Source organism: Trachemys scripta, chromosome 3, assembly GCF_013100865.1.
Source record: "Trachemys scripta elegans isolate TJP31775 chromosome 3, CAS_Tse_1.0, whole genome shotgun sequence".
Taxonomy (NCBI): domain Eukaryota; kingdom Metazoa; phylum Chordata; order Testudines; family Emydidae; genus Trachemys; species Trachemys scripta.
Window position 1 is genome coordinate 36,304,880 of NC_048300.1, and position 20,848 is coordinate 36,325,727.

At 40.5% G+C, this 20,848-nt stretch overlaps 1 protein-coding gene across 5 annotated transcripts in view; it reads right to left on the reverse strand.

Moving 5' to 3' along the window:
* The window catches only part of PLEKHH2 (pleckstrin homology, MyTH4 and FERM domain containing H2), a 133,176-nt gene that overhangs the window by 26,896 nt on the left and 85,432 nt on the right, over positions 1-20,848 (reverse strand). For 4 of the 5 annotated variants that reach the window (XM_034764448.1, XM_034764446.1, XM_034764445.1 and 1 more), the window contains 7 exons: positions 16,481-16,660; positions 15,303-15,411; positions 11,711-11,823; positions 7,104-7,283; positions 4,030-4,127; positions 3,412-3,589; positions 1,104-1,259 (listed from right to left, as the gene is read on the reverse strand). In XM_034764448.1, coding sequence (XP_034620339.1) covers positions 1,104-1,259; positions 3,412-3,589; positions 4,030-4,127; positions 7,104-7,283; positions 11,711-11,823; positions 15,303-15,411; positions 16,481-16,660 — 1,014 coding nt within the window. The remainder of the gene's footprint in view (positions 1-1,103; positions 1,260-3,411; positions 3,590-4,029; positions 4,128-7,103; positions 7,284-11,710; positions 11,824-15,302; positions 15,412-16,480; positions 16,661-20,848) is intronic. The other variant, XM_034764447.1, reaches the window with a different exon arrangement.

Sequence of the window (20,848 nt, forward strand, 5' to 3'; positions counted from 1 at the left end):
ATTTATCTCCGATTGCATCATGATGACCTTTCTTCCAGCCATAGAGGGCTGGATGCAGAGCCCCCTGAAGCCAGTTAATACTTCTCTGAACACTGCAGAAGGCTGTAACAGGCCTGCCTGATGGTATTACCCGGCATTCCTTACTCCCCAGGGCTAAGGGAGCTGCTTCAACAGCAGTCCCAGCCCCACTATTTGCTTTGCGACAACGACGATGTAACGTAGTAAACCATCAATTATGGTGTGTCTTCCCAACCTTTGCTGCAAATACCTTAATCCTGAGTTGTGTGGATAACTACATCCCTTCAGAATCCATAGAAATAACATTACACTGAGCACTGACAATCTACTGAACTGAACCTAAACCTTTTCCTCCTTGTATTGGATAGGAAACCCTCTGACATTCCTTCCAGATCTCTGTCAGCCCCTTTCCTTGATCCTCCAATACATCCTTCACTTGAGCAACATATTAGAAGAGCTGTTTGTATTTTCATATTTTAGGAGATGGGTTTATATTTCTAAATTTGTAGTAAATCTGATGTTAAGACAGGTACCAGATTGCCAGCATTGGACACTGAAGTCTTCTAGCCACAGGACTTGCAAAGTACAAGATATGGTAGTTCAATCTTCGTGTCACAGCCCTCATCTGGAGACTTCTATTCTAGTCTACTCCACCTCTCCAGCTCTGAGAGCTCTTCAGGATTACTGAGTATTCAGACCTTTGTTGTTCAGCCACAGGAGTTGGACTGAGAACACCAACTAAAACCACTGAATGAGCATTAGACTGTAATCACTTTTAGTCACTAATAACAGACCTCATGTAAACTAGTGTCCTAGAGGTGAAAAGTTCCTTATCCCATCATCAATTCCCTAAGTCATTCTAGTCTGCCAGGCAATGCTTTTAAATGTATTCCACTGAATGAATTTCAGAGTTAAAAATTAGAGTTTGTTTTCATCTTTCCTTTGATGTATGTCAAATGAGGAAAAGCAAAAAGCATTTAATGAGGAAATAATTTTCCCTTACATTGTTTGTTTGAAACGGCCTCTGTAAAATTAAGATATTTTTGTTGTTTAATATGTGCAGCTCATTAAAGAGTTTTGTTTACCTTGATGTTTCCTTGAAGACAGTGCTCTATATCCTTGCCAGAAGGATCATCAGTAAATAATGCAAATCCTGACTGGACTGGTTTTCTCATTCCTGTGTCCTGGTTAAGGGTGTTCAGAAATTCTTCCACTGTGGTGGAGGCATCAAATCCAACAACCTGAACAGAGGAAAACGAAACACTTTAGTTACAAAAACTCTCAAAAATATTAAATGTAACATTTTGAAGAAGGACAAGACACTTTCTAGAACATACATGGAAAGAAAGTGCCCTGTTCCATCCTCCTTGGATAGCTTATTGTCATTACAACTTGATAAATTCCACTACAGGTTAGATAAAAATTGAGTCAGGATTTAAACTTGTAAATTCTGGAAAAAAAGAAGACAGATTGGTGGTCTTTCTTCTACCCTATTGAGCAAATTTTATGTCAAAAACTTTGCTTACCTGTTACAAGTCATTGCATTTTGTTTACCAAATCAAAGACAATTATACATAGCATCTCAGACTGTTATTAAACTAATATATTATTTTTCTTTTTTTGTTTTCCAGCCCAAACTTAATCTCTAGATAAATGCATTTACAGTTTTTTTTTAATTTACTAAGCTATAGATTTGAATTAATCTAAATGTTTGATTTAAAAAGGCAATTTGATATGTTCCTCTGTGAGGAAAAATATGATGAGATATACTATAACAAAAAAAATTATGACAGGGTGGCTCAGCAGGTAAGATTATAGATAACAACCTTGCATGACATACAATTTAACAAGAGGCTTGATTAGATTATACTGTATGTCTGAAATACCATACAAAATGTATTTCAGGAGCAGTGATATATAATATATATAGTAATTGTCCAAAGAATATCTTTTCCCTCCCATGTCTACTGGTGTAAATATTTATCAAGTTTCCTGTTCTGTCTTTGGTACTAAAGAATTTTAGTAACGGGTGGCTAATTGTCTCTACTCAGATACTTGTCTCTGACACTTCCCTCAACTTTATGTTTGTGCTAAAGGACAGGGGTATCTACCAGGCTCTGCACACAAAAGAAACCACACCACTTTTATTAGTAACAAAATGTCTTAGAAAAACTGGATCATGGAGTCCGACAGACTGTAATGGAAACTAGGAGCCTAAATACCTATGGGGATCTGAGCCCAATTAACTAACCAATTATAGTGACATTTAAGACTCTTTACTGGTTTTATTTCATATCACTTGGGAGCATGTCTTTTCAAACCAATATATAAGCATCATGGATGGTTAAATTCTTTTTGATCTCAAGCATTTCTCTTTGAAACTTTAAGGTGATGCCTTAATGGAGATCCAAGTATATACATATATTGGATATATATTGAATACTTTTTAAAAGTTTATAAAAATGTTTTGAAAGCAGAGTTTTTCTTCATACCAGGAAATAAAAATGATATTCAGTGCATAACTACATAATTTTAAAGTTATTTACATGCCATAATTCACAGAAAGGATACTAGATCCAATACTGATCCTATACTGAAGTTAATGGGAGTTCTACTGTGTCACAGGGTAACGTGACCCCTGTAAGGGGCCTCATCTGTCTTCCAGAGATGGGAAGGAGTTAGCCTGGTCTGTGGCTACTAAGGGATTAATGATGGTAACTGAGACATGAGGATCAGCTGAAAGGGTTCATGAAATTGATGACTGTCACCTGAGGAGGGTGTGGTTCAGGAGGAGAGAGCTATTAGGAATAGGCAATACTGTGGTTTAAAAGAGGGGAGGAGGTAGGCAAATTGTAGTCTGTGGTAGTGGTGGGAGTTTAGAAGAGAAAGATGGGCTGTAGGAGAAGGAAATACTCAGGGCATTAGATTGGCCCCAAGAGACTATGGAGCATATTCTGCCTGTAATAAATGCAGGTATCCTCTGTTAATGATGATCAGAGTTACACATGTGCCTCATGACCTTCAATGAGCTACCTGCCTTCCAAGGTGCTCAGTTGGAGGGAATACCTCTAACACCTTGCTCTCTTCTCCAGACTGCTCCATTCATGTGGTTAAACAAGAAAAAATAAGTAGATACTACTTAGGCAATAATGGGTTTTTAATTTTTTTAAAGATGTTTTGCTCAAAACTTTTTCTTTTCCTGAAACACTGATCAAATCTGATAATTACTTTGCCCATTCCATTGCCAACCACCAGCAAGGAGAAATTCAAGCCATATTTACTTTAATGCTCATAGTTCTCCCTCCTTCATCTTGGCTATCACACATAACCACTTCACAAGTGTGCTAATAAAATCAGATTGGGCAAGTTAAATATCATGCTTATGAGCCCTACCTGGTATATACCATTCATGAAATGAACTGGAATACTGAATGGCAACGAGTGGTGGTAGGGATTTCTTAGAAGGGTTGAAAGGATTTCCATCCTTGATGGCCTTGCTTCTCGGTCTCCATTCTGCTGGGTTCTCTCAACACATCGCTGACAGTAAATTGCATATTTCCCAAATTCAGTTCTGTGACAAAAAGAGAAACAGGGCATGGCTCATGAATTGCTCCACTATGTGCTAAGCTGTGAGCAAACCCACTGAAAGATCCAAATGGAAGGAGAACTCTGAGGTTTCCTTGCAATGTTTCCAACAGATTTTTCCATCAAAGGTGAGAATATAAAGGGTGTTAATCCACTGAAAATAATAGTTTTGTCAGGAATGAATTTGCCTCAGAACGTTTTGGATAACAGCTATATTGTGCTTTTCATGCTTTTACATTGTGTGTTCAGAATACTGTAGTGCAATTTTCAAAACAAAAGACAAATTTTCCAAGTGATGCACACAAGTTATGTGTACAAATTATACTTTTGTAGCATTTGTCCACAAATATGTCATAAAGTTGATTTTAAAATGTATCCTAGAAGTTTCATCAGTGGGACTTGTACAGCTAGTAATACGTAGCACACCTGGAATCGGCATTCTTCTTTAAGTGAAGTTTGAGGAGCCAAAGGAATGGGTGTTGAGGAAGGAATAGTCCAACACAGAGAGCTAACAGCTGCAAACCCTGGAAAAAAGAAAAAAAAACACTATTTTGGGCATCTTACAAAGTAAAATAACTTCCTGCTGTGATCACTGGTCAACAGTGCAGCTCATTGTGCAAAATGCTGAATAAAATGACAGACAATTGTATATTGGAAGGAAAAGCTCAAAACTACAGGTAAAAAGCTTAAATGAATTGGGATATTACCTCATTGGAAGCCCAAGATGTCTTTATCTCTATTTCCATGTTTTGCCCTTCCTGAAACTTTTTTTGGTTCAGTTTATATAAAATTACATACAAAAAACTGCATTAAAAGAAAACTAAGGTTGCAAAGTCAATCACTAAAATGTTGGGGAATACCTGAGTCAAGGTTCCCTGTGCCACCTTAATTCAGCTCCCCTGTGAGTATGCATTCTAGATAGTCTTTAATTACATCCCTTTTCCCCCACAGGACCCCTGCCTCATTCAGTGCACAGGATGAACAATGCTCACTGAATGAGCAGCTATTCAACATTTTTTTTATCCTCATTGTTCAATGTGTAGATCCAAGACTTATTTATTGCATGCTATTCAAACCTACTCTGAATACAGATTATTAATTTCCTCATGGGCTTTTTTATGGAGCTCACCACTTCAGCACTGATTTACAAATATGAATGAATTTATTTTCTCAACACCCTTGTGAGGTAAGGTGATATTATTATCCCTATTTTACATATGGGGAACTAGTGCACAGAGACATTAATGTTTAAAGTGTAAAATAATTTTGGTGCCCACTTTGAGATGTCTATAACCTGACTTATTTTTTTCAGAGAATGTAGTGTTTTATTTGTTCAGCTTTCACTGACTGCAGGGGCAGTTATGAGGGTCCAGCACTTCTGCAGACCAGCGTGTCTCAAGTGGGGCACCCAGAAATGAAGAACTACATAGTTAATGAAACATTTGGTTTAAATAACATGTCCTGCATCAAATAGGAATTAAATCCATTTAAGGTGGCATTCAATTCCCTAAACCACAAAACCATTCCATCTCTTGCTGCAGTCCCCTCCCTCATTCACTACACAGTCTCCAACATCTGCAACAAATGAAGCAGGGATCCTACAGACAGCAGTCTCATTCACTACATATCTTGATGCATTCCCAGATCACTAGTCATACTGGGCACTGAATAAGGCTTGACTACTGTGGAAAAAATAGTTTGTGACTATGTGATTGAAGACTATATATGCATACATACAAGGGGGCCGAATTACAGTTGCACTGAGAGTGAAAGGAAGACAGCCTCCCTGCTCTCAGATCCTGTGCATAGCATCACAGCTATCCATGGGTGGTGGAAGGAGCAACTGCAAGTCATGTTCAGCTCCTGCATGCCCACTACAGATGGAATCTTCAGAGAATTTAGCTGCCAAACTCTAACAAGTCTCTACTGAGCATGTGCAAACAAAATTTTAGAGACTCGTAATTTAACTAGATTTGGGGGAAAAGTCACAGCCCCAACACCAAGGCAACCAAATAAATTTCAAGTCCTTGCTCCAAAGTGTGCAGGCATTAGAGCATCTCAACAAAGCATTGCACGAATTTTTTAACTTGGGTAAAACAACATATTTGTCCTTGACCTCATTCTGAGAAACTGCTGAACATTTTTATTGAATATTTCCCACAATAAATCAGCCTGAGGCAAACACCTCATGTTGAAAATTTCAGCCCAAGCGGTTAAAGATGGCCAAGTTATAAGCAACTGAAAATAGGGACTTATAATGGAAAATGTCAGGAAACCTCAACTATAGATCTACCTATAATACATTTCCCCCCCAGATTTCATTTGCTGATGCTATCCTCCTATCCACACTCCTCTGGCCCAGGACAGAGGCTGAGGATGAACTATGTAGCAGCTTCACACCTTGCCTGAAGGTTAAGTGGGAATGTAATTATTTTATCCCTCTAAGCATTTGCAGAGTTTCTTTCTCAAAGCCCATTTAGGGCATGATGCAACTTCCATTTAGTTAATGGAAAAATTAATGGACTTCAATGGGAGATGGATCAGACTTTTATTTGGGAGGGATAGTGACATGAAAGTGTTTGAGAGAAAAAAACGAATCTTCCCGTAATGATCTGGGACCTCAAAACATTCCCTCAGCCCATTATTTTTCTTTATTTATTATTTTTATTTTATGAAAGCACTTTAATGTACTTTTAAAACCATTATGGAAGATTATAACAACGTTTTTTTCATCTATAAAGAAAGGCCCTATCAATGAATGGTACAAGAGTGTCAAAAAAGAGAAAGGTTAAATTAAAACCATCAACTGCAGTATGTGTCAACTTAATAATTTTCCAAATATGAACTCAGGTACTGAATAAAATAAAATATACATCTATATCTGTATATACCACTTAGACTATAATCCCTTTTTCCCCTCTCAGTTTAATTTTTTTCCTACTTACAAATTTGAAGAAAAATATAGTTCTGGTAATAAAGCAGAGTGAAGAAACACAATTAGGTGCTGCATATACATTATTTGGTATGCAGTATGTGTACAAGATTGTGTGGGAGGCTGTAAGGCCAGGCACTGGAAAGAAGATACTTGTCTTGAAAACAGGCATATTAAAGTGCATGGCCAAATATGGGGAATGAATTGCCCCCCTCAAGCACATTCTAAATACAAATGTTCTGTGTGAGTTAGGGGCTGAATCTGGAATTAACTCAGGAAGAAAGACAGGCTCTCAAGGAAGCATGCAGCAGCTGAGAGGAGAACCACAGAGGTCTATGTGTTATACCTTACTTTAGACTTTAGCTGAGGTAAACCCACTTGCATTTGTGTTCAGCCCTTAAAAGAGATGGGGATGTTCTCTACACTTATTCTTCTGATTTACAATAAAGCACAGCACAAAGATGCAAATTTTAGCTAAGCATACAGATTTCTTTGCTGTACTCAATGGTCTGTCAAAGCTGTTCATTGCTCATGTGAAGGACATTCCATTAACAGAAGTTACTTATACCTGTATTGGTCCTGCCTGGTTCTGTGGATGTCGTCGTCTTGTCTGTTTAATGAGCTGGCAGCAGATCTCATTTTGAAGCTCTGGATGTGTGAGGCAGATCTGCAAAGCACTCTGGGCCAAAGATACATGGTAATCAATGGCAGGAGAGTCAACTGCAGCATTTATAAACAACTGGCAGGTCTGGATATAAAATAATAATATATAAGTTTATATATCAACCTCTACCTAACCCCTTCACAGAGGTGCTTCATAACAAAAATGCAATAATATTTAAAGCATCATGCATTAAATTAATTAAAATGTTAAAAACAAATAAGGTGCTATCCTTGAAAAAATATGAGGAAAGGGGTGGGGTTCTCTACACGGCCAGATTTAAGATAAAAATACCTCTGAACAGTCTATTTTCAAATGCTTTTTTAAAAGTGAGGAGGGATAAAATGAGGCAGATTTCCGCAGAGAGTGAATTCTACTCACTAGGAACTATGACAGCAAAAACACAATCACCTACTGAGACATGATGAGGTGATGTCAGGCAAGTTTTCAGAAGGTTCTGAATACAACCAGGGCCTATATACATTGTTCAGGACTTTGATTCTGAGCTTGCCCTTTTGGGTTTCAATCTTCTACTACTGTAAAGGCAGTCAGTATAAAAACAAAGAGTGGGCACAACACAATCACGGCTGGTCAGTCTTGTGAGCAGTTGCAGTGTTGCATGCCATGGCAAGGTGCTGAAACAAGAGCAACAAACTTTAAAGGCCTCATGCAACAAACTACGAATTGACCAGAACATCAGGATTTTTTGTTTCTTGAGTTGTATTTTTTCTACATTGGGAAAGTTTTCAATGTGGGAAGGGGAGAGGAAACAAAGAGGGGAGCTATTAGGTGGCACAATGGGTTAGTGCAATAGTTCTTTAGCTCACGAATCCCAAGTTAAAATCTGGGCTCAAGTCCCATGAGTTTGATGGTCTCATTCTGTCTCCACTTGTTCACATCACAAAAGCAGCATAATATTTTGCACTACTGGTAGTCTCTGCTCAAGCAAACTCCACTTCTGGAATAGCTAGGAGCTTCCATAAAGCAACGGCAATGATGTCCTAGAAAGTTTGCATAACACCTGCCCCAGAAAGGTGGGTTCCAGTTGGTCTACATATTTAGTCCCTTGGTTACATGATCACTAAATCCACTTATACATTTTAAACATTAATCTTTAAGGAATTATTTTAATAACCAAGATAGAAGGGAAACAAACTATCAACAGATTAGATTCCTTCTATCTTGAGATATTTAGATATATTTGACTAATTTTGATTAGCAGCAGAATAACTGAAAATGAACCCAAATGTCTCTCTTTTGATTGAAACATTAGTTCTAAATCAAGTTGGGAATTAAATTTAGAATCTTCAACACTGAGTTCTTTATAATGACAGTGTCACGTAAGTCATTCCTTTCTAGCAAAATAACTACTTCCTGTGATAAACGTTCAGATTTGCCAAATATAATTCAGAATGTCATTTTTCAAATACATGTGTTTATTTGTGCTGAGGAAAGTTCATTCCCTTTTAAACTTTCGTGCTGGTGGGATGAGCGAAATAAAATGGACGTTTTTCTTTAAGACCCTCCTGACATTTCAAACAAACAAGCTGGATATGCCAGTGACAGGGACTGAACAGATGGAATGTATAGAATTCCTTTCTACATCTAGCCAAAAACTATCCCATATGACTTCTCAAGACAGTTTTTACTGGAAGGAACTTGGTCTTGGCAGAATTAATAATGTTAGGATAAGGTCCATGGAGAAAGGGCATTCATCCATGAAACTTGCTTTCTAATTCTTAATATATCCCTCAGTGTGCAAAGACATGGCAGAAAAGTACTTTTTCTCTGTAACAATCATTAGCATATAGTCCGTAGCAATCTTTAGCTGCGAAAAACACATTTTTACCTATCCAACTTGAGGAGTGAAATCCAGGGGAGTTTTGCCATTAACTTCAATGGGGCTGGGTTTTTACTCAAGGACTCTGTTCTGCTACCACCTGTGCTCAAACACTGGGGTCTACCTGCAGGCAACAGGATCAAGACCTATCTCTTGAATTCACTTGTTAGAGCTGCATCTTTGCAGAAGGGCAGTTGCTGTGTACTCTTTGTGGGTGAAAGTAACTTAAAGGACTTACCGGTACGCCGGAGTCCTGAGCTGGGGCGTAGCCTCAACTAGAAGAGGCATGGCCTCAACCGGAAGAGACAGGCCCTTTAAATACCCGGGCCCTTTAAATCACCCCTGGAGCTACCAGCTGCAGAGGCGGCTGGGAGCCCTGGGGCTCAGGGGCGATTTAAAGGGCTCGGGGCTCCAGTCGCCACTACTGCAGCAGAGCCCCTGGCCCTTTAAATCACTGCCGGAGCCCTGCCGCCGCTACCCCAAGGCTTCGGCAGCTGGGCTCGGGAGGCGATTTAAAGGGTCCGGGGCTCCGGCCACTACAGGGAGCCCCGGGCACTTTAAATTGCCAGCCTGGGGAAGCCGGTCCAGTCCGGCATGGCGTACTGGCTCTTTCACCTCTGACTATTCTTAATAATATGATATAATTTTTTAGGTCTAAATATTATGAAGAATCTTACTCTGTAAGTCTTCACATACATTTTATTTTACTATATATTATTATTAAAACACACATGTACTTTTCATTTGTTCACTAAACTCAAGAAGGAAAACAGGCTCAGCTTAGATATATGTATATGAAAGTCTTGATCATTTCTTTTTTATTTATAAAAGAAAAAGGACAATAGAAACTTTCCCTCCTAAGTCAGCAGTTTGAATTCAGCCAAGGTCCAACATGAATGACAATTGTTACCATATGATTAGAGTTAGTTCAAAAATTAGGGGGAAAAATGTGCAGAAATGATGGTTTGGGGTTTATTTGTTTTTTTGCATTTTTTCCCATCAGAAATTGTAAAATGTCTTCAATCTCTAGACCTGGTTGAAAAACATGAAAAAAGCCACAACAATTTAAATTATTTTTTGTAGTTGTTGTTTGTTTAAAATTTACTTGAAAAAACAAATTTCAGAAAATTTCAACCAGCTCTCTATCTGATGGCTGTTTCGTAGTCCTTGAATTTGATTATCTTAGTCTCAGGCCAAAAATCCACTATCCTCCTGGGTGTTAACTGGCAATTTTACTGATAATCTCAGTTAAAGCCATAAGTTAAACAGGCCTGGAGACTGAACTGCTCTCTCAACTCTAGAGATGTTCTCTTCAGATTAGGGGGTGAGGCTGTGTGGAGAGGCTTCAACTAGCACTGTCCATGCCTTATCTGTTCTGAAGATAAAGACATATCTTTTCTTTCCAGGCTGTGATGGGATGTACCAACCCCATAGTGGACCAGAAGGGATTAATGAGAGTCTGTGGGCTCAATAAACTCCACCCTGCTACACCTGCAGTAGGTGTCAATCCTGGAGGGAAGAGTTAAAAGGGCTGAACCCAACTCAGCTAGGGGCTGACCAAAAAGGAGAGCAGATTGTTGGCTATTACTCAGCGAGAGAAGCCTGGCTGGAGTGAGGTTGCTGAGTTGGACTGCTGGCAGACAGCACCTCCCTGAAGGAAGGTAGGTGGGCCTGCAACAGGCACCCCAAAGCAGTGGTGAGGGAAAGCTAGAAAAGTGAGTCTACCCAGGATTCTCCGTGGTGGTGAAAGAGCCTGTAGGGAGCAGAGGCTGTCTGCCAGGAGAGTAGAGAAAGCTCTTCTGCAGCTAGGGTGACCAGACAGCAAATGTGAAAAATTGGGACAGGGGGTGGAGGGTAATAGGAGCCTATATAAGAAAAATACCCAAAAATCAGGACTGTCCCTATAAAATTGAGACATCTGGTCACCCTATCTGCAGCAGAACCAGCTGGGTGGCAGAAAGTGCTAAGAAGCTCTGCCATGAGACTGTGGAAGAAGCTTAAAGAGAGAGATGCTGATACTCTGTGAGTCTGGGAAATGTCTGTGGGAAAGATCTGAGAGGGTAAGGTAAGAACTAGTCCAGCGAAGGAGCAAGGAAACTGTGTAGACAGGTTTCACTGCTTATTAAAGGGTCCCTGGACTGGAACCCAGTGAAGTGGGAGGGTTTAGGTTCCCCTACTGGCCCAATGAGGAGCATGGAGTAAAAACCCCCTGGCAAGGGGTAAGGACTGTTGAAACCCCTGATACCTGAGATAAGGACTACTGATTCTGGAGTTGGACTGAATATGAGGTTAATGGACTATTCTTTGTTGGATTCTTGGCTCACCCCAGAAGGGGTGGCTAGGGTTGCCAATTTTGGTTGGATGTTTCATCACATGACACAATCTTTAATTAAAGATTAATCTTTAAAGTCTCCAGGAGACTTCAGGACAATCCTGAAAAGTTTGCAACCGTAGAGGTGGCATTATATGTGACCTGGCTGGAGGGCCAAGTTCCAAGAATCCTAACATCACAGCTGTCAGTGGAGGAGAGCCTGCTACACCACACAGAGCCACAAGGGGATGTGCTAGTTGGTGAGTCACACTCACACACAGGCCTGTTAATAGAACACCTTTAGTGAGCAAAAAAGTATCTCTCTCACACAGAAAAAAACAAAAACATTTACCAGGATTTTACCTTAAATAATTTAATTGCTTCAGTTTGCAGGGCCTCTGATGGCAGTGTTGTAAGAGGGGAAGCAATTCCTTCTTTGCTGTGACAAAGAGTAGGGTGTCTCCAAATTTGAGAGGCTGAACAGATAATACATGGTCACTGCTTGCAAGGAATCATTTAAGATAATGACTTTACATAACATCTTTCATCCAAAAGGAACCCAACATATTTTATAAACTCTTAGTAACTGACTTTACATACAGGAATAATTTTGGCCACCAATAAAGTGCAGCCACTTCTGGGGTGAATCACAGCAACACATAAAAATGCATAGGAACACTTTTAATAGTAAAAGAAGAGTCTCTCATTTGTTTGAAATTTCAGGGAAACTTAAATAGGCAGAATCGAATTACCCATGTTGGAAGAGATCTGGGGGGGGGGGGGAAGTCTTGGTATTTTTAATAACTGCAGGTGTCATCAGACCTAGCCGTTGCATCTCACCTGGAAAAACATTGCTTCCACTAGCACAGTACTCCCTAACACCTTGCTAGATATTGACTCAGCAGGAAAACAAACTCATCTGTCCTTATGACTGAATAATAATCACTACTTTTTCAGCAAAATATGTATTTGGTTTCCATTCTGACCCTCCAAACACCTGGTGCAATGTATTAGTTGTTGAAAGGGCCTTCCCTATTTATTTTCCCAGGTAGCCATGTTTATGGCTTTCAAATTTTGACAGGTATGGGGAATGATATCACCATTCAATGCATCAAACTATTTCCTGCAGAGGTTGAGTTTCTCCCTAGAAATCTCCCATTCAAGTATTGAACTACCTCAAATCTGATTAGTTTGAGATCACTGTTTGAAGTGGTATGCTCCGTTGTGTGTCTTTCTCTAATCAAAACAGTACATTCAAGGTAGGCAAGTCTAGTACAACTCCTGTTCACTTGGCTCATTGTTTCCACGGTTCATACCCCAATGATAAGTTATTTTATTTTAGAAAAGTCTATACCACGAGGGTCTGCTTAGAAGAGTTTCAGAAGTTGTATTTCTGGTTCAAGAAGCTCAACAAGACCAACTGCCAGTATAGTTCTGAACACCAGAATCTAGCCACTAGGGAATGTGATTTAACTTGCCTGGACTAGTAGGGCACAAGAACTCAAGCCTCTTCTTACACTCAGGATATGCTAGCGACTAAATAAATGAAAAACTATGCTACTGTGACATACTATGGACAAGAGAACAGTGGGGACATACTGTAGAGGACTCAGATAGAACATCACCACTTTCCTTGCTGATTGCCTTAGGGCAGCACACACGTTCTCCTTTTGCTTGATAAGACTCTGCTAAAAGCTATTTTTTTTAGGCTTTAACTTGTTAAGTGTAGACACCCAACATACATTCTCACTCGTGTTGTCTAATATCAGCAAGTTTAGGGCCTGATCCTGCAAATGCTAACTCAAATGAACTAATCCTTATTTTCACACATAGTCCCATTGATTTAAATGGAACTACTCACAAGGATAAGGTCTGCAGATCAATCTCAGAGTTTGTAACTGCAGATGCCCCAGCTAAGAACATTCTTCTGCAGACTTTAGAGCAGTGGTGGGCAACCTGTGGCCCATGGGCTGCATGCAGCCCGTCAGGGTAATCTGTTGGCGGGCCATGAGACAGATTATTTACATTGACCATCTGCAAGCACGGCCACCCGCAGCTCCTAGTGGCAGCGGTTCGCTGTTCCCGGCCAATGGGACCTGCAGGAAGCAGCGGCCAGCCCACGCCACTTCCCACAGCTCCCATTGGCCGGGAATGGAGAACCACAGCCACTGGGAGCTGTGGGAAGCCATGCCTGCAGACGGTCAATGTAAACAAACTGTCTCGCGGCCCACCAGTGGATTACCCTGATAGGCCATATGCGGCCCGCAGGCCGTAGGTTGCCCACCACTGCTTTAGAGACTGAGTGTCTACAGCTGAGGAGCTAGAGATATTTAAATAAATTAAAAACTCAATTTCCATTTCCAAGTACAACAATGTTTTGGCCATAAAGAACAAGATGTAGTTCTGAATTTGGGCAGACAGACACATATCATAAAGCTTCAGCTCATTTTTGACTCTTCATGGGAGGTTATTGTGTAACTTGCTCATGCTTAATCCTGCTGCAGCAGCACCGTGTCGGGGCAAATGGCTATTTCTCCAAAATCTATGTCTACCCCAGTCTAGTGCAGGAGCGGGTTTATTTTGGCAAGGTGAAATTTCTGCCTTGAGTACTCAAAGTTCTTGCTTGTTGGCAAGAAGAGAAGTGACTCAACAGTCCTTTGTTTAATAACACCTACTTCTTTTATGGCACTTTCAATCAGTAGATATCAAAGCACTTTACAAAGGAAGTCAGTATCATTATTGCCATTTTAGAAATGGGGAAGCAGAAGCACCGAGCGGGGAAGTGACTGGCCCAAGGTCACCCAGCAGGACAGTGGCAGAGCCAGGAATAGAATCTAGGTCTCCTGTGCTTCCCTTTCTCCCTATATGATGCCTCAGAAGAGCCTCACATTTATTTTAAGTCTCATAAAGGAAACAGGGATAAAACCTACAAGCACCATGCCAAGCAACATGAGGATGGAATGGGTACTGTTGGTATGATGTTCAAGGGCTGAAATAGCCCTCTTTGTAGGATGCAAGTTTGCGCCTGCTGCACCACTTCTGTTTAGCAGAATTATCATGCTATTGTCTGTGTCAAGACTAAAACTTTAATGACTTCAGTGAACCATAGTGTTTATGTAATGTAATTCTGACTGGCAGTACTGGAGCCAGGTTTTCAGCACTGGTGGAGGGGAAGGATAGGTCATTGGTGGGGCCACTTTCAGTTATACCTATTGGCTTGAAAATGTGCCACACGTTCACCTAAAGGCTGCTGCAGAGGCACTGCCTTCCTATTGTCTCCACCACTTCCAAGAGAAAGGGTGCTAGTACTAAATCATCTATAGAGTTGTAGCCCTGGTTTGCATTTCCAAGGCCTTGTGTGTTTAGATCCTCCTGTAAACAAACAAGTAGCACTTCTTACTGGGTCAAGAGATCTCTGAAAGATTTGCAGCCCTTTGACCCTGCAGGCAGCACAGGTAGTCTAAACCAACCATCTCTACTAGTCATCTAGATAGCAGTGTCCTAACTCATGATCAACCAATAAAAATAACCCCATCAGTAGCACATTATAGAAATGTCAAGAACTTAAAGTACATTAAAATGGATGGAAAGTTCTAAGGGGTCTTGGCCATTTTTGTGGTTAATTCATATTAAAATTGGAAGACAAAGGGCCAAAAAAGCCTACTATGGAGCTCTTGCTTCTCCGTGAATAAAGTATTTTGAACGTCTATTAATGTCTAAGGTCTTTTCTACTGAAATCTAATGACTAAACATTTACTGTTCATGAAAAACATGTTCTGAATTAACAAACTGACTATATCAAAACACAAGCATTAAAAGCACTGAAAGCTCTGGCTACAACTATAACTACACTTTTGATATGTACAAAAAAGAGTGACAAATTTGGGACAAATACACTCAGAATATAGTTGATCAGATAAGTATTAAGATTATGTGGAACCAGAAATAAACTTACTGTGCTCCCCTTCCACATTTAACAGTTTGCAAACAAGCTGTTCAAATTCTGATCCAACATTTACATTGGTGCTCCCAGCAGCCACAGTCAAGTGATAAAGCCAAGTGTCCTACAAGACAAAAACAAACAGAACCCAATCATCATTCCAAGCAGATTTTTGAGAGTTTAAAATATTACATGTTATTATTGAAATTTTCCAAAACAAAGAACTTCAAAAATATTCATTTTCAAAAATTCTACAGATGAATTTGGCACTCAGGAACGATATCAATGGCTTCATGCACACAGGTTCTCATGAAAGCTCAGCCAAAACGTCTTAATCCTGACTTGCAGCAAGCTTTCTAGTCTACATATAGGTGTCTTTTGAGCAGAAAGTGCACTCAAGCCAGATGTGATGAATGTTCAGTAGAGACTAGGAAGAGGGCACACACCTAATCTTTTTCACATGTAACTAAGACAGAATTTAAATGACTGAAAGCTGAATTGCAGTGCACTAACTCACTAAACCACTGAGTCATCTTATAAGAAAGCTTTTCCCCCACCTCAGAGTAGTGCTATACCCTCTTGTGAGGGCCCAACGATTTCCCCTTGTTTTACTTCCCTATCCCTGATCAAGGCCCTATATTACAACCACCATTCATTTTAGCCAAGGAAAGCAGAACTGAGTCAGAGATCATTGAGAGATGCAAAGTATTCCCTCCTCTCCTCTCTAAGAGGCAAATATGATGTCTTTGTATTAATTATTGCCCTTTCCACCTGGGGAATAAGATCAGGAATCAAAACAAGGTCTACCATACTGTTAAAACTTTTATTTTATAATGTTCTGAAATAACCTCTCTCATATTATTCCTGTTAGTCTTCCCCTTAGTGTACAATAATTACCATTACTGCAGAAAATGGGCAGTAAACTGGATAGGAGTCCCCATGGGAAAATCTACTGATATTTTCCAGATACCTTAAATGGGGTCAGTTAATTATAGTGATCACTCAAACTCTGATAAGTATTTGTAAAAGTGTGACCATTTGTCTGTTACATCAGACCACCTTCTGGATGGTCTAGCAGAAAAGCCCTTTATCTCTGACTGTCCATATCTTACTCACTATAGAAAATGTTCATATCACAATACCATAGTTATAGCTGTCTTATTGAAACTTAAGAGACAGGATACATTTACTACCTTTTCATGTTTGGATCCTATAAGAAGATAGGTAGGTCCTTGTTCTTTAGGATGGATAACAATGGTATAATGTGTTGATAATAGACTGCGACCACTGGCCTCATAATCTTCATCTGAATCACACGACCTGTCAACTTCTTCAACTTTAGCCTCCCAAAGCTTGATTTGACCCAGAGGAAACTAAAAGTAAATATAAGAAATAGTCAGGGAGCAAATACGTATCTTGGATAACATCAGTTTTACAGTTCTTGATCTACAAACGAAGAAAAACTGATAAACTAGCATCAACATGTTTTGAATGTTTGACATTGGGAAAGTCCATAACATTATATTCTTTTAATGTTACTAAGAACTGTAGGGTAAGCCACCTTCCCAGTTTACAATCCCGGAAGAGAGAAAGTGTGGTCTTGTCATTAAAGCACAGTCCTAGAAGTGAGATGACTTCAGTTCCATGCCCACCTCTGCTTTTTATTTCTGCAGGATATATTGTTCTTGATAGCTGCACATAGAATGTGCAATCTATCTGACACAATAGATCTTGATTGTGGGAGAAGATGCAACCCTTGAGATATCTCCGGCCCAATCCATTTGAGGATTCTCAAGCTCAAGACCAGGATGTTGAATTTAAACTTAGGGCATGTTAGATGTACAGTGCTGCACTGGTGAAGCTGCACTGATGCAGCTCAGTAGCTGCAGCACATCTGGTGAAGATGCTCTTGTGTCGACGGGAAAGCTCTCTCCCATCGGCATAATAAAACCACCTCCGCAAGCGGCAAAAGCTCTCCCGCCGACATAGTGCTTTCCACACCGGCGTTTATGTGGTGTAACTTATGTCATTTAGGGGGGTGGTTTATTCAGAGCCCAAGCAACATAAATTCTGTCAACATAAACTGTGGTGTAGACATAGCCTTAATCTAGTATTTGATGGGGCATCACTGTGGCAACTGGAGCATCACTATTGCTGCCATTGGATCCTTTTCAGTGTCTCCAGTTTAATTCTCAGGTATAGTGGATTGCACTATTTAAGCCTGGAGGTTACAAATGCATATATGACTATGGCCAAGTCCTCCTCTGTCAGGATGGATCTAGTCTCTCAGTCAGCCGTAGGTGGAAGAAGCAGTTTTTCATAGGTGTAAGTATATGGACATCCACTATCAATGAGAATCCTGAAGAACACAAATACTATACACCATTTTCACAATTAGCAGGTGGGTTTCTGCCCTCTATCGAGGATGATAATATAGTGCTGGCTAGTTTCTTGAAAGATCTCCCTTTCCCTACCTTTGTCCTGCCAAGAGTTAGCATCAGCTGGACGCCTTTTAATATGATGCTGATCTCCTGGAGATACTGGGATAGCTAATAGATGGCGCTGTTTGATGGGAAGGTGAAGACAATCTGGGTATCATTTGTGTACTGCTGTTTATCAAGGCTGTGGTGTCTTAAGACCATATATTGAATATGATGGGTGAGGGGAATGAGGCTTGAGGAACTTTCACAGATTAGGGATTTGGTGTCTGAGGAGCATCTTCCCATCACTCTGAGCTCAGTCTGAGAGAAAGTATAGGAACCATTTCAGTGTGCTGCCACATACACTAGCTAAGAAACTAAGGCTACGTCCTCACTACGGGGGGGGGGAGGAGTCAATTTAAGATACGCAAATTCAGCTATGTGAATAGCGTAGCTGAATTCGACGTATCCGAGCCGACTTACCCCGCTGTGAGGACGTCGGCAAATCGACCTCCGCGGCTCCCCCGTTGACGGCGCTTACTCCTACCTGCACTGGTGGAGTACAAGCGTCGATTCGGGGATCGATTGTCGTGTCCCGATGAGACGCGATAATTCGATCCCCGAGAGATCAATTTCTACCCGCCGATTCAGGCGGGTAGTGAAGACGTAGCCTGAGATAAGCCAGCACAACTTCGTGATCTATGGTGTCCAACACTGTGGAGAGATCCAGCAAAAAGAGAAGGGATATTTGTCCATGACCAAGAGCAGGTTGTGCACAAGAGCAATCAGCACCATATTTATGGCACATTATTGGGTGGGAATGTTTTTTAAATATCACCAGAGACCAGGTGTAGTTGATGCTGACTCTTTGCCAGCTTCTCAATAATCTTGTTAAGAAATTGGAGATTAGATACTAGGAAGTAGCTGGCAAGTTTGGTTGCATCAAGAATTGTCTTCTTAGATACTGATTGGAAAATGAGTGTTTTAAACCTGGGTGGTAAGCTGCCCCCGTTGAAGAAGGCATTGGCTGTTAGTGAAGGATGCAGATTTCTTGGTTCTTCTTCACTAACCAGAATGGACATGGGTCAAAGATACATGTGCTGGCTTGACTTTCCTGTAGTGCTTCTTAATTTCTTGCTTTATGAACAGGCCAAATTCTGAGAAAGGGGCTGTTGAATCCTAAGGTTCAGAGATGCCACCTCAGTTCCAAGAAACCATTGCTATGACGTACTTGTGCTAAATAGTATTTTTATTAAACCTAAGTTAGGTTTACAAGAAGCTGTGTTGACAGATGATTTCAGTTAGTGTAATCCTTCTCCATTGTTCAACACATGGTTTTCAAAATAATAATACTATTTTGAATCCTTTTAACCAAATGGACTCCATTAATGTAACATATACAGCAGTTTACATTACCGGATGCCTCACAGGCTCTTTATTTCTATACACACATTCCATTGTAATATAAACTTATGTTTTCAGTTAGCAACTCCTCGAATATTGAAAAATAAATCAGTTTTGTAAAACTGCATATGCAGTATTTTTAAAGCACATTCTGCTTGTAAAAGCTGCACTTCCTCCACATAACCATCTAATAAAATAATTGTTCATTTTGGTTTAAAAAACTGCAGTAAAACTTATCCATATGTTAGACAACTATTTATGATGAGCCAGCTAACTGCCTAGATATTTCTAATGGGCCTGCTAACAAAGAATATTTTTCAAAGATGAGAACTTGAAAATTCTTGTACTTTAAACATACAGATTTCTTACTATAATTGAGGTGAAAACCAATTTGTCATCAAATCTCAGTCAACATTTATATTGAAAATGTAAACATACTTTTTTCTTAGCAGCTTCTCTGTAAAATGAGTTAGAAGTTAATATTCTGAAATGAAAGTGTTACTGGATTTTGGAACATTACAGAACTGGTATACTTTCAAAGAGTAATATTAAATAAACAAAAATCCTGAAGTATGGCTTATTACTACTTGTTACAATGTACAGTACCATAAATAAGCACTATTTTACTAGTTTAAATTTTCCACTTGCCTTCAATGACATTACTCACACTGCAAAGTTACTCATATGCCTTAGGGTATGTCTACACTATGAAATTAGGTCGAATTTATAGAAGCCGGTTTTATAGAAATCGGTTGTATACAGCCGATTGTGTGTGTCCCCACATAAAATGCTCTAAGTGCATTAAGTCGGCGGACCGCGTCCACAGTACCGAGGCTAGCGTCGACTTCTGGAGCGTTGCACTATGGATAGCTATCCCACAGTTCCCGCAGTCTCCGCCGCCCATTGGAATTCTGGGTTGAGATCCCAATGCCTGAATGATGCAAAACAGTGTTGCGGGGGGTTCTGGGTACATGTCGTCAGGCCCCTCCCCCTCCGTCAGAGCAACGGCAGACAATCGATTCGTGCTTTTTTACCTGGGTTACCTGTGCAGACAACATACCACGCCAAGCATGGAGCCCATTCAGCTCAGCTCAGCGTCACCATATGTCATCTGGGTGCCGGCAGACGTGGTACTGCATTGCTACACAGCAGCAGCTAATTGCTTTTTTGGCAGTAGATGGTGCAGTATGACTGGTAGCCATCGTCGGCGATCTGGGTGCTGGCAGACGTGGGGCTGCATTGCTACACAGCAGCAGCCCCTTGCCTTTTGGTAGAAGATGGTATATTACGACTGGTATCCATCGTCGTCGTGCTGCCTTCCCAATGACGATGATGGCTATCAGTCGTAGTATGCTATTTTCTGCCAAGCGCCCAGTATTTTCTGCCAAGCACCCAGAAGATGCCGAGGGCTATCAGTCATGCTGCATCGTCGTCTGCCAGCTTAAGATGTAAAAAATAGATTTGTTCTGTATTCATTTGCTCCCCCCCACCTCCGTGAAATCAACGGCCTGCTAAACCCAGGGTTTTGAGTTCAATCTTTGGGGGGGCCATTCTGTGTGACAGTTGTTTGTGTTTCTCCCTGATGAACAGCCACCTTTGTTGATTTTAATTCCCTGTACCTGTACGCCATGTCGTCACTCGCCCCTCCCTCCCTCCGTCTGTCAGATACCAGTTTTGCGCTTTTTTTCAGACCAGACGCCAGAGCACTGGGATCATGGAGCCCGCTCAGATCACCGC